The sequence below is a fragment of the Erpetoichthys calabaricus genome, chromosome 7 (assembly GCF_900747795.2).
Source record: "Erpetoichthys calabaricus chromosome 7, fErpCal1.3, whole genome shotgun sequence".
Taxonomy (NCBI): domain Eukaryota; kingdom Metazoa; phylum Chordata; class Cladistia; order Polypteriformes; family Polypteridae; genus Erpetoichthys; species Erpetoichthys calabaricus.
In genome coordinates this window covers 90784296-90798822 of record NC_041400.2, presented here as the reverse complement: position 1 = coordinate 90798822, position 14527 = coordinate 90784296, and the positions used below count along the sequence as shown (strand labels likewise).

At 38.0% G+C, this 14527-nt stretch overlaps 1 protein-coding gene across 1 annotated transcript in view; it reads left to right on the top strand.

Moving 5' to 3' along the window:
• focad (focadhesin) overlaps positions 1-14527 on the top strand; it is a 351198-nt gene that overhangs the window by 225441 nt on the left and 111230 nt on the right. Inside the window, 3 exon segments of the mRNA XM_051930168.1 lie at positions 7022-7110; positions 10385-10426; positions 12979-13087. Coding sequence (XP_051786128.1) covers positions 7022-7110; positions 10385-10426; positions 12979-13087 — 240 coding nt within the window.

The following is a 14527-nucleotide window of genomic DNA, read 5'->3' as shown; positions in this document are numbered from 1 at the left end:
AGGTCATTAAAGGCCTGGATCTTGGTTTTTATCCAGGACACTTGCAGACCCAGACTCTCAGACTCCTCACTCAGTCTATCGCACACCCCGATCAGAACCTCCATTGACTCTGCGAAGATCACAGCATCGTCAGCAAAGTCAAGATCCGTGAATCTTTCTTCACTAACAGATGCCCCACAGCTGCTGGACCCCACGACCTTGCCCAACATCCAGTCCATACATGCATTGAACAGAGTAGGAGCAAGAACACACCCCTGATAAACCCCAGAATCAACTGGGAAAAACGCAGTGGCCCTGCCTCCACTCTGCACAGCACTCACAGTACCAGTGTACAGGCCGGCCATGATAACCAGCAACCTTGAGGGGATCCCGCCAACCCTCAAGATGGCCCACAGGGCAGCTTGATCAACTGAGTCGAACACTTTGTGAAAATCGACAAAGGCTGCAAAGAAACTCAGCCAGTATTCGTGTTTGCGTTCCATGAGAACCCTCAGTGCCAGGATGTGGTTGATGGTAGACTTCTTAGGCATAAAACCAGACTGTTCCAGTCTCTGGTAGGTGAGCAAGTGATCATGGATCCTATTGAGGACGACCCTAGCAAGGACCTTACCTGGGACAGAGAGCAGTATTATCCCCCTGTAGTTGCTGCAATCTAGGCGATCACCCTTCCCTTCCTAGATAGGGACGACAAGTTCCGTTTTCCAGTCAGTTGGGATGATGCCAGTCTCCCAAATGGAAGCAAAAATTGCTTGCAATGCCAGGTGGACAGCCTTACCACCAGCCTGGAGAACTTCACCCCAGATACCACAGATCCCTGCAGCCTTCCCAAGCCCCACCCCCCACCCCCCCAGGTGGTTCACAGCTAATTGAAAGATCAGCCTCAAGAACTGTGAACCTTTTCATTAGAATGCCTGGTATCAAAATACGTTAGTTGCTGTCATGGAAAGGAAGGTGGTGATGATACTTCCCAAACAGATCTGAAAGGTAGAAGTCACCCAGTAGGGGAAATACGTTGCATTAGATAGAAAAAACACTTTTAAAGACAGATATTATTGTAAGGTTTTAGACTTGCATGTTAAGGCCATTGAAATGCAAAAGCTCAAGCATCTTTACAGCAGAGGTGGGTAGAGTAGCCAAAAATTGTACTCAAGTAAGAGTAGCATTGCTTCAAAATAATATTACTCAAGTAGAAGTAAAAAGTAGTCATCCAAAAAAATTGCTCAAGTAAGAGTAAAAAAGTATTTGGTGAAAAGACTACTCAAGTACTGAGTAACTGTTTGAACATAATAAATGATTTATTTTTAGAAATGTTGTAATAAGACAAACAAAAAATATAAAAAAAATGTGCAAAATCTTCTATTTCCAAATAATACAAAATGAGTACAAATAAATAACATTTTTACAAAATAAAGATGCACAAATAACACAAAGTTTCAAATCTCAGTTTTTCGCAACAAAGCTTTTGAAGCCAATGCCTGCAGTAGGTAACATGTATGTTTGAACAGTGCAAACTACTTACAGTGACAAGATATACTGTACACTGACAGTATAATACTGTATATTCACTTTGTGGAGTAGCAGGTCTGCAGCGTCAAAAAAAAAAAAAAAAAAAAAAAGGCCAGTTTCAAACCCATAAAGCCTTGTCACTCTCCATAGGCGCAATTGCATGACTGCGGGGAGTTAATGAGGTAGTTGGAGTGAGTCACACCTGCACGTGCGGGTGTGATTGTTCTCAATTGCTTCATTGGCTTTCTGTGGCGTGTGATTAAGGCACACGGAGACAGGAGTGTATATATATGGGTCGGCACAAAAAAAAAGAAGGGGGAATCAAAGAAAAGGAGAAAAGAAAAGAGTCTGTAGGGGACTGGCATCGTCACACACTTGCCCTCGAAATAGCACAGCTGATAGAAAATAACATTAGAACAAGGTAGCTTGTGCACGTAGAAGTCTAACTTTACCATGACTGTCTGTGTCTGTGCATGTTTGGTTAACACTAGAATTACCAGAGTCTACGAAAAAACTCGTAGATCCGGCCCACCTTAAATCGCTTCTTAAATCCGTTCACACCTCTCAGCCAGCATCTTTTGTCCTCTAAATGTGCTGATAAAAGACAAGCTGCCAGCAGCCGGCTATTCCATCCCCCCCTCCGACTTAGAACGTGAACGCACTTTTCCCAGCTCATGTCTTGATTGATTGTCTGGGAGTGAAGTGGAGTTTTAGAATGGAAATAATAGATCGTTATTTGGAACACACGCATTTCATGTGTGTACCGTTTCTACAGTAATCTGTGTAAACACATTGTTAAAGCAGAAACTTTTTCATATTTTAGTAATAAATGTTACAAAATGTAGGCATAAACTATAGAATGTGTAAAGCCAGAGTTCCAAAGATCAAATAAACACTTTCACAAAAGCTTCAAATATAATGAATCAGTTTCCGTGGCGTAGCGCGCTAAGATTCGCCTCTTAGAGCGAGTAGCTTTGCTGTGCCTCACAGACATGAGTTTAATTCCCCGCTGAGGACAAAGTGTTACTTCTTTTTTTCTTTTTAACCTCAAACAGACATAAAATTTATAAATTGGTATGCACTGTCAGTTAATGAGACCGTTATATTTTCATGTGGGATACTCCTTTTAAAATATTTTTTTTACAATTGAGACTGCAATTAACATGAACAACTGTCCTTATAACTTATTTTTTCAAGATCCATAACACATAGACAGACAGAGCACTGCGTAATAGAGAGACAGACAGGCAGAGATATACAAACAAACAGGGAAGGCAACATGTTGATCTTTTTTTTCTTTCAGTACATGTGCGTTGTTCCTGCAGCACTGAATAAGCTCACGCGCTCTAACATCACCCCTCCCCCGATCTGACTCTCTAAGTAACAGCACAAGTACAGACACAAACCAAGTGTAATCAAGAGTCCCCGGTTCGATCCCCACTCACTCCTATATTTGCCGTTTTCAGTAGTAAGCTGGTCTTTTTGTTAATATTATACAGTACACACATGCACTTGGTATTATAATGTTTTGCTGCAATGAGAATATCATGGGCCGCCACTTGGTTTTCAAGTTACGGACACGCATATATAGAAGCGTGTTATGAGCACAAGGTGGCTATGCAGTTTCCGCAATGGATGTGGCCATCCACCGTGCATAAGATACCGTATTGACATTGCCAGGCGAAGGGGCCACCGATTCTTTCTCTGCCCAGGGCCGCCACGAGCCTAGAGCCGCCCCTGCTAAGGCTACACTACTGACTGGGCTGCTGAGACTGGCCACTGAGCAGAACTGACCATCACGAGTAGTAATAGCCCACATATTTTCACGTTTTTTTGCTCTAGTTTCATGTAATTTTGTGCTAGTATTGTAACGAACAGTTAGTGCAGACTACAGCTGAAGATCTGAAGTGGACGCGAGAAGTTGGTGAGTTGTTTATTAGCATATTTTTGTAATTTTGAGTTTGTAAAATTATTGTAGGTCAGGTGGCTTTTTGCATATCGGCTTATTTTACAATATAAACTTTGAAGTAAACTTAGTAAAGTAAAATTTGATTTTTGGAGGATTTTGTTTTCCAACTTGAATTACTGAGCAATGAATTCAGTGAGCATTTTCGTGATTTTAATTCACACAAACAGGGCATTGCGCTGTTCTCTTACAACGTTGAGAATGCGCCTGAGAATATCCAAATGGAATTGATTGAAGTGCAGTCAGATTCTATTCTGAAGGCAAAATACAACGAAGTTGGTGTGCCAGGCTTGTATGCTTACCTGCCACCCTTGTATGTGCAGGTCCGTAAGCTGGCATCGAGAGTACTGTGAATGTTCGGAAGCACTTACCTTTGTGAGCAATTGTTTTTGTTAATGAAAACCCCACATCGCTCAAGACTTACCGTCGAGCACCTTTCATCCCTCATAAAAGTTGCAGCTGCACAAGATTTCAAGCCTGATATTGACGAACTGGTTACTAACAAGAGATGCCAAGTGTCGGGACAAAAGAAATATATCTCACACTATAAGGCTCCTATATAAGCAATGAATATAATATAGTGAATATCAATCATCAAGACACTATATAAAAGCGGTCGGGATTGTCCTTATTTTAGAATAAGAGAAATAACTATTACCGCATTTATTTCCCTTCTCCATTTTTTATTTACCTATATATATTTCTTCCTTTCTTTTGTTTATTGTTGCCTTATTAAAAAGCCCTAAGCAATTCTCCTTTGGCTAAGCTCTCCTTCTCAAGGGTGGGGTTTGATTTGTCTTCAGTTCTTTTTTTGTTATAAATTAATCTATTTGTATGGAATGATTACAATAAAATTAATAAATAAAATAAAAAAAAAAAGTAACGAATTGAGTGTTGCCTAATGTAGTGGAGTAAGAGTAGCGTTTCTTCTTCACAAATGTACTCAAGTAAAAGCAAAAAGTATGGTGCAGTAAAACTACTCTTAGAAGTACATGTAATGGAGTAAATGTAACTCATTACTACCCAACTCTGCTTTACAGCTTATGTATGTAAGAAAGTTATGTATTTTTTGTAACTAAATTATCCCCAGAAAGCAGTGTTATGCTTAATAAAGGATAACTATATTTTATCAATTGTTCTATTATGCAGTAAATATTTAAAAAAATGTTGAATATACGTAATTACAAATATTCATTCAGTTGTGTTTATAGTGGTGTATTGGTTAGAACTGCTGCCTCACAGAACTAGTGTCCTGGGTTTGAATCCCCCAACCATTCATTATCCTTTTAGAATTGGATTGTTCATCCTGGGTCTTAATGGCATATCTAACACATCTGGAAAGATGTGTAGATTATATTCATTAGTGGCTCTAAACTGGTCCCATGTTGAATTCGTGTGTGCATCAGTGATCCTTATGATGTATTGGTGTCCTATCCAGTGTTGGTTCATGTCTCGTGCTAGATGCTGCCAGGATTTGCTATGGTCTCCCATAACCCTGAATTGAATTAGGTGGGTTTGAGAATCTGAGGTGTGTTCTTCTTTTTCTTCTTTCGGCTGCTACCGTTAGGGGTTGCCACAGTGGATCATCTTCTTCCATATCTTTCTGTCCTCTGCATCTTGTTCTGTTACACCCATCACCTGCACGTCCTCTCTCACCACAGTTGGTAGTTAAGATTACTCCAATATATACTGCTCAAAAAATTAAAGGAACGCTTTTTGATCAGAGTATAGCATCAAGTCAATGAAACTTCTAGGATATTGATCTGGTCAGTTAAGTAGCAGAGGGGGTTGTTAATCACTTTCAGCTGCTTTGGTGTTAATGAAATTAACAACAGGTGCACTAGAGGGGCAGCAATGAGACGACCCCCAAAACAGGAATGGTTTAACATGTGGAGGCCACTGACATTTTCCCCTCCTCATCTTTTCTGACTGTTTTTTCACTAGTTTTGCATTTGGCTACGGTCAGTGTCACTACTGGTAGGTGATACTTGGACCCTACAGAGGTTGCACAGGTAGTCCAACTTCTCCAGGATGGCACATCAATACATGCCATTGCCAGAAGGTTTGCTGTGTCTCCCAGCACAGTCTCAAGGGCATGGAGGAGATTCCAAGATACAGGCAGTTACTCTAGGAGAGCTGGACAGGGCTGTAGAAGGTCTTTAACCCATCAGCAGGACCGGTATCTGCTCATTTAGGCAAGGAGGAACAGGATGAGCACTCCCAGGGCCCTACAAAATTACCTCCAGCAGGCCACTGGTGTGAATGTCTCTGACCAGACAATCAGAAACTGACTTCATGAGGGTGGCCTGAGGGCCTGACATCCTCTAGTGGGCCCTGCACTCACTGCCCGGCACTGTGGAGCTCGATTGGCATTTGCCATAGAATACCAGAATTGGCAGGTCCATCACTGACACCCTGTGCTTTTCACAGATAAGAGCAGGTTCACCCTTAGCCAATGTTAAAGACGTGAAAGGGTCTGGAGAAGCCGTGGAAAACATTATGCTGCCTGTAACATCGTTCAGCATGACCGGTTTGGTGGTGGGTCAGTGATGGTCTGGGGAGGCATATCCATGGAGGGACGCACAGGCCTGTACAGGCTAGATAACGGCACCTTGACTGTCATGGTACTGTCGGGATGAAATCCTTGGACCCATTGTCAGACCCTATGCTGGTGCAGGTGGGTCATGGGTTCCTCCTGGTGCATTACAATGCCCGGCCTCATGAGGTTGAGAGTATGCAGGCAGTTCCTGGAGGATGAAGAAATTGACACCATTGACTGGTCCCCACGCTCCCCCGACCTAAATCCAATAGAACACATCTGGGACATTGTGTTTCGGTCCATCCGACGCCACCAGGTTGCACCTCAGACTGTCCAGGAGCTCAGTGATGCCCTGGTCCAGATCTTGGAGGAAATCTCCCAGGACAACATCCGTCGTCTCATTAGGAGCATGCCCCGATGTTGTACGGCTTGAGTACAAGCACGTGAGGGCCACACAAATTACTGAGTACGAGTTTGAGTTACTGCAATGAAATTTCAACAAAATGAACTAGCCTGCCGCATCATTTTTCACTTTGATTTTCGGGGTGTCATTGAATTCAGCTCTCTGTTGGTTGATAATTTTCATTTCCATCAAACGATGTGGCATCCTTTTGTTCCTAACACATTACCCAATCCATATCAGTATAGATATCCAGCATGATTTTTTTCCAATTGAGATTAGATGTGTTTTCGAAGTGTTCCTTTAATTTTTTGAGCAGTTTATTTGTTTGGTTTTTGCAATTCATTAGTAATTTTATTTCATGTTGAAAATCTGAAACAATAATCACACTAAGAAATAGTCATTCTCTCAACTTTTTTGTGTGCTTTGTTGCTTCTTTTTTGTCGTTGTTTTCAGCATTCACAACCCTTTACTGTACTTAATGGAATTTTTTAAGTTATAGAAAAGTTTTAAACCACTTAAAAATATGTTAAATGCAAATTGAACATAAGACTTTTTAAGATAAGTAGAGCTCTTTGAAAATTGTTTTATTACCATTTTATTTTAACAGGGGCGTCAGGCTGAGCTGGACATGCAGCAGAAACATGGCAAAGACAGTGCTGAAAGCCTTCAGTATAAACAGTTTACAGCTTGGCTCTGGTAATCCTTTTTTGAAGTTTTTTTTATTTTTAACTTAATATACAGTATATCAAGCATTTTGTTTTAATTCTAGAATGTAACTGCTAGTTCTAGTTGTGCTGGATAAGTGGGTGCAAGGCAGACTTTTAACTCAAATAGGACAAGAGGTTTACTACATTCATAACTAAGTCATACATTTCTTTATTTCAGAGGTGTTTGTTTTAAATAACTTTTTTTATTCTCATGGGCTTTGGTCTCTAGAGACTATTCCACACAAAAGTTGCAGTTTTGATTTTGTAAAGTCATATTCCTGTCAATGTTAACTTGATTGCAATTAAAGAACATGCATCTTTGTGACAATAAATCAAAGTTCAAAATCATCTTCTAAATGTGGACACTTCTTAACAATATAATCATAAAAGGAAATAGTGGCTAATTGTCAGGAAATTGTAAGGGACTGTGGCACCACCAACTTTGTATGGTGTAGCTTAAAGTTCATAAGGACACCTCAGAAGATGAGACACAAGCATGCTGATAGTGAGCACAAGAAAATATGACCCACTAGTAAGCTACTGGTAAGCCCAGTATCTCCATTGGAAGCCCCAAAATGCACAAAGGGGGGTACCAGTCCATAAAGCCTTAGGCAGACAAGAGGTTGCAAGACATCCTGCCCAAGATTGAGAAGTGTTTTAACAACTGATTTTGAAAGGTTGGAATAGGTTTTCCACTCGTGGATTAGCCAGAATGACTGGAAAGCAGCCAGTGCTCTTTGTCCCATCTTTTAGGGGGTGAGCATAGATCCATCCACTTAAACTAAAAGTTGTCCTGATAAATTCAGCCTTTTAAGATTAAACCAGACTAAGTACACCAAGAGCTGCTAGATAAATTTCCAGCCTGGTGCCCAATAGAAAAATAAGTGCAACCCATTATCTCTGAAATAATTCCATTGAATTTTCATGAGGGACTCTAGGACATTAAAGCCTCTTTGTAGTAAAGTTTCAGTGTGTAGCTTGGGACAAAATATTGAGGCAGAGGCTATGATTAAGAGAGAGATGAATGATGAAAAGGGTGTGCTTTATTGTCCACTTGAGCTGAACAATTCAGCATTGCTTTTCTGCTTGCTTTACACTTTGTGTACTCCTGTCTTTTTATTCTTTTAGTGTGTTTATTTTGTTAGTAATGGTGCAATTTGCCCTTAGAGATAGGGTGAAAAGCACACTTGGAGAGACTTGGAGTATAACTGCTGACCTTTTACATCAAGAGGAGCCAAAGAAGTGGTACATAACATCTGATACGAATGCTTCCCAGACATCTTCCTTTGGAGGTTTTACGGGCATGACTAGCTGGGAGAATACCCTTGGGAAGACCCAGGACTAGCTGGGAGGATTATATCTCCCAGATGGAGTGGGAACACCTCAGGATCCCATAGTATGAGTTAGCTAGTGTGACTGGGGAAAGGAACATTTAGGCCTCATAGCTAGGACTGTTGCACCTCGCAACCTAGTCTTGGATAAGCGGAGCACATTATTTAACAAAATAATGAATCAGGTGATCATCAATAAATATGATAGATATTCACAGTTAAATTAGTGATCAGAAATACCTCTCAGGCCCCTCAGAGTTATATTTATAATTGAAGGCATTTGAATTGTATCATACAGCTACACAGAGAGACGCTGATTGTAGGATGTTTTTATGCCTGTCAAGCATAAAAAAAGTGAATACTGTGTATTTATTAAAATGCACAAATATTTTCATTACACATTACTGAACAACAAAAAATTGTGACACCACATCAAGGAAAAGTATTTTTTTCTAGTAAATGTGGGGTAATTTCACATGTGATACTTCAGAAGACTAGATTGGAAGGATGAATATTTAAATAAATTTTACATTTGTTTAGTTACAAACCATTACATTTTAGTAGTCCCAAGTCATTCTTTACTGTCCCTGTTACCTACGGATTCTCTGCTCAGTCTATGTAACCTTAACTTTGTGCCAGTAAGGCAGTATTTAATTATTTTTTTTTAGTTTTTTGTCAATTTACATTGCTTTTTATGTTTGAATTTCATCTCAGATCTGTTGTATGTATGCTGATATGTAATAATAGCAACTAAAACGTGGTTATGGGTAACTGGGTATGTTTTGAATTATCTATCTATCTATCTATCTATCTATCTATCTATCTATCTATCTATCTATCTATCTATCTATCTATCTACTGTATACACACACACTTGAATATGTCCATCTTTTATTATTATTTATTATTTATTTTATAAATTGTATTAATTTATTCTAACAAGCATGTATGGATTATTTGTGAAGTCCATTCTATTATAGCAGTGTTAATTTTTTTAGCAATTTGTGTATGGGACACATACACCAATGAGCCTTGAGTGCCCATGACCCTGTCACCAGTTCATCGGTTGTCCTTCCTTTTAGTTTTGGTACATACTAACCACTACATGTCGGGAACAACCCACAAAATCTGCAATTTTGGAGATGCTCTTTCCCATTCATCTAGTAATCACAATTTTATCCTTGTCAGAGTCACTCATATGCTTGTGCTTGCCCATTTTTTCTTCTTCTAACACATCACCTTCAAGAATTGACTGTTCAGTTGCTTCCTAATATACCCCACTCCTTGACAGGTACCATTGTAATGAAATAATCAAAGTTATTCTCTTCACTTGTCAGTTGTTTTAATGTGGCTTATTGGTGTATATTTGAATAGGTTTCAAAGGTTAACATCATGTCCTCAAAAAATATGACATCTTGCTGTATATAGTTGTATACAGATAATTAAAACAGTCCAAATTTGTCTTTGTGGCCTGTAGTGTACAAGTAAGGTTAAACCATTACGTAAGGCTTCAGTAATATATATGGTGTCTTAACTGCAAATCAGGTTACAATGAGATAGCAGATTTCAGACTTAAAATATTTTTAATAAAAACTAGTTAATTTCCTAACTTGTAATATGTAACAATAGCACGTATATAACAGTCCTGTCTTATGTTACTGACATGTTTTTCTGTCTATCCTTTTGTTGTGTTATGTGATAACATAGCAAAAATGGTCAATTCTTAAAAATGAAAGGACGGTTTTAACAATGTGAATTTTGAGTCTTATGCAAAATAGACAATGCTTTAGCATAAGAAGGCTTTACCCTGCTGCTTCAAATTTGTGGAAAACTGAATTTGTCTAAAAGTGGCATCTTCTTGACAGCTAAGTTAATGTGGGTAATTACTTTAAATCAAAATGTAAGCTATTAATTTGATTTGCCTCTCTTTAGGGCTAGAGATCAACTGACAGATGTTATAAAATCAGCAGCAAAGTAAGTACTAGTTTACAGTCATTTGTCAAAAGGTTGAATACAATATCATTCATGTTTATTGATTTAACTTTATTTGTTGTTTGGCTGCACATTCAAACACTAGAAAATTACTGAATCAGTCTGAAATGTTTTACTTTCCTTTTGATGTCTTATAGTAAGTGTTGCATAATTTAAAATGGTTCTAGTGCATATTCAGCAGGTTCTGTCAGTGATTTAAATTCTGAGGTATTTGCTCATTTTCACATTTAACCATTTAAAATGTGGAATATTAATTTTACTTCTTGAAGTATGATGTTGTCCTTTAAAACAAAAAAGAAACAAATACTGTCAAAGTTTGAATCTTTGAACTTCTTAATAGCATGATTTTCTAGGAATACTCATGTATAACATTTTTAAATTTCTTCAAATAAATCACAATATAAAATTTCTTCAAGTAAAGTTAATATTTTAAAAATAAATAAAATGATTATTTTGATACATTGTAAATGTAAAGATTTATAAAAAAAAAAAAGATAAAAACGTTTATCAAGGCCAAACTCAGTTCCTGTAGATTTTTATTTCAGCTTCAAAATAAAAAAAAAACAATTATTGGAAAAAATCTCTAAGAATAATCTGTTTTATTTCTTTATAAAGTACACAAAATGACCCACAGCAGTCATGCCTTTTTATTTATAGTCATTTGTTTTAATCTATTTTTTTTCGTAAATTTTAATTGGTCTATTATATTGTATATGAATAAATAAAAACAGCTAATTTTTCAAATATAGTTAACAACAATTGTCTTTAGAAGCTGTATAATTAGTGGAACAGAGATAATTACGTTCACACATGGTAAGTTTCACATAAAACCGTTGACTGTATCTCTAGACTGTGTTACATTTGGCTGTTTGAGGTACCCATCTCAACCTCAGTCATGTGGACAAAGAAATATTCAAAGTAAGTTTAGAGTGAAGTTTTGAAAGATGTGAATGAATGGATGGTATAGCAACATTTTCAAGCATTATATATTTCCAAATTCAGTAACAATGAGTAATAATTACTACAATATAAAGTGTATACTGTATGGGGCTGCTGTTTATGTCATTAATTTTACTAAAATTAACTATCTTGTTAAGAAGAGCAATAGTCAAGGATGCTACCCAAAAGGCTATGGTAACTGTCAAGAACATAGTATTCCACAGCCTACATGGGTAAATGGTGTCAACACCATTTTCTCAGGGTTGTAACAAATCTGTTTTGAAGATTATCAGAATATATGTGTTAAAATAAGGTGGAAGAAGATAGAGATCTGGGCACATTCCAAAATGACATTTTGGGCCTGAACATAATTCTAACGCTTGCTGGTGGCAACATTATGTTATGAGCATGCCTCTCGGCCACAAGGCTTTGTGAAGATGCACAGCAAAATGCAAAAAATAGAAACAAATAATGGTAAAATTGTAGCAGTACACACACTATCAGAAAATGCAAAATATACTGTACATCTGAAAACTAATTTAATTTAAAATGCCTCTTTGAGTTGTTAGATGGAATTAATCACATTGCAGTTATTTATTGTATTTTTAGATTGCTTTTTCTTAGTGTTTTTAATACTTTTGCCACATTTACTTGGTTATCTGCATTTTAACCTAAATTTTTAACCTTATTTACTTCTTTTTACTTCTCTTCCTGGTTACAAAGAAATATTTACCTAATATACATATCTCCTTTGTTAAAAATCCTCTTCTTTCATTGTCCCTTCATGAAGCCACCTCCTATGTATTTCTAGTGTGACCGACTATGCTTAGAGGTGTATATTTTTTCCTCACTGCCCTCACAGCTGTCAGAAGGGTGCTTGGTCGTTCGGCAGTGTTCACTCTGTAAACAATAAAGGTGTAATCAATCAGCATGAATCTGAAAGTGGGGGTGGAGGGTGGGTTTGGGAAGTAAGATTTGTCTCTTTAGACATTATATTTAATAAAGATAGATAGATAGATAGATACTTTATTAATCCCATGGGGAAATTCACAGTGTTATGATTTTATGATAATTTTCCAATTGGACATAGCTATCCTTATTTCAGTTTTTGTACTCTACTAGTAGCAGAAATACCAGGATTCTTATCAACATTTTGAAGAGAATTTGGCAGTAATAGATATTTTAATGACAAAGAGGCATGGTGTTATTCTGATATTTTTCTGAGTGGCTTTCTTTTTGGGAGGATTAGTGCCATCTTGATAAAATTTTAAACACTGGCACGTATACTTTGGTAGTGGTGATGTGATTGAACCTTTAAGACACACTTGTTTCAACATGTACTGCTTCTGTCCAACTTTGGGTACTGTAGCTTCACCCACTAAAGTCAGATAGAAATAATTATTATATTCCAATGTACACAGCAAATAAAGACTGGACATAAAAGACAAATTACCAAAATTTTTGCAAAGGGTGCCAATATTGATCATTTACTTATTTTTCTTCTTCAATTAAAATAACTACATTTTTTCCCAAGGTGAAATCAAGAATTATCATTCATATAATAAAATAAATTTAAAGCCATTTTTTTTTTTCAGAGACAGTCCAGTTATGCAAGGAAACTCCATATTAGCACTAACTGGCCTTGCAGTGGCTGTTGCTAAATATGAGAATAGTCTTCCTTCAGATGTAGAGGGCAATCCAGAGGTGAGTGAATAAGCATTATCTAAAATGGGGGTAAAAAAAAAAAACAATATCCACTGCTGAAACTACGTGTTTATAGTTTTATGAGTAGAAGATATGTCTGTTTTGAACACAAAAGTGAAGAATTTCATTGCAATAAAGCAATTAAAACCCAACAGCTGTACTGTTTGGTACAGCACAACACAGAATATTTTAAAGAATTGGTGTGACATGTCATTGTGTTTGCAATTGCTGCTTCGTAAGTTTGAGGTGCTGTGTTCAGTTTGCTAGGCTAAGTCACTTGCTTGTAGAGTAAGTACCGTAGATACTCGCGTATTAGTCGATCTCACAGATAAGTTGAGTGTATTTTTAAGCCGAAAATTACGAAATGTGTTATGACCCGCGTATAAGTCAAGGGTAAAACTTGACAGCTATCAGAGATAGAGGGCGACAATCAGCTGTTAATGGCGACAAAACTCACTGTCACGTCACAGGCGTTCCCTCTGTGCTTGGAGAAATGCTAGACTCATTGACTCTGCAACTAATCCTTGCGTGTGTGTGAGTTGCGAAATGTAAACAAAGGCAAGATGGCGTCGATATGTCACAAGGGAGCGAAGCGAGTGCAGAAAAGAAAACACTCAGCAGACGATGTTTTGCACATTATCGCTGAGTCGGACTCTGATTTTTCAGAATCGGATTTTATTGACAGTGATCAGGAATCGAGCAAGAGAGTGAGAAGCCGGCATCAGTTGATCGGACACCAGCCGATGCCTTCGCGCATTCGCGCGGCCGATGCACCTATGGCAAGGTTCGCGTGGGAGGAATACCCAGACATTGATCCGTGGGAGCCGAACTGGCTACTGGACTTCACAAGACAGCATGGCTTGCTGTTGGACACAACAGATCACCCACTGCTGGACTACTTCAGGCTGCTCTCTCCTGATGCTGCTTTTCAGCTACTGTCAGATGAGACAAACAGGTAGGCAGAGAAATTTTTTGAATTGCGGGCTGCGCTTGCATGACATTGATAGCGTGCGTTGCCTTGGTTCTTTTGATTCCAAATCTGGTTGCACGTGGCAGCTAATGGTATGTTTGTTATCCAAAACCTGCAAAAGCTAATGCTCAAATTCAAGTATTTCACAGTTTAAAGAATTATTTAATGAAATTAGAAAAAAAACTAGCTAATTAGCAATAGTATTGCTGGCTTATAATTATTTCAAAGACCATGGGAAACGGCAGATGACCGGTGACTTAACACCGTGAAGCGTTGAGTGTACAATGTCATTACCAAATTCTATGGACAATTGTGTTGCCCCGCAGATAAGTCGACCCTGTTTTTTTGAATGAATTTTAAGGCATAAATGTTTCGACTTATATGCGAGTATCTACGGTATATGATTTTTTTCTTATGATGATTCTTTCTACATCCCAAAGAGATATGGAGTTTGTTAATTGGCTACTGTA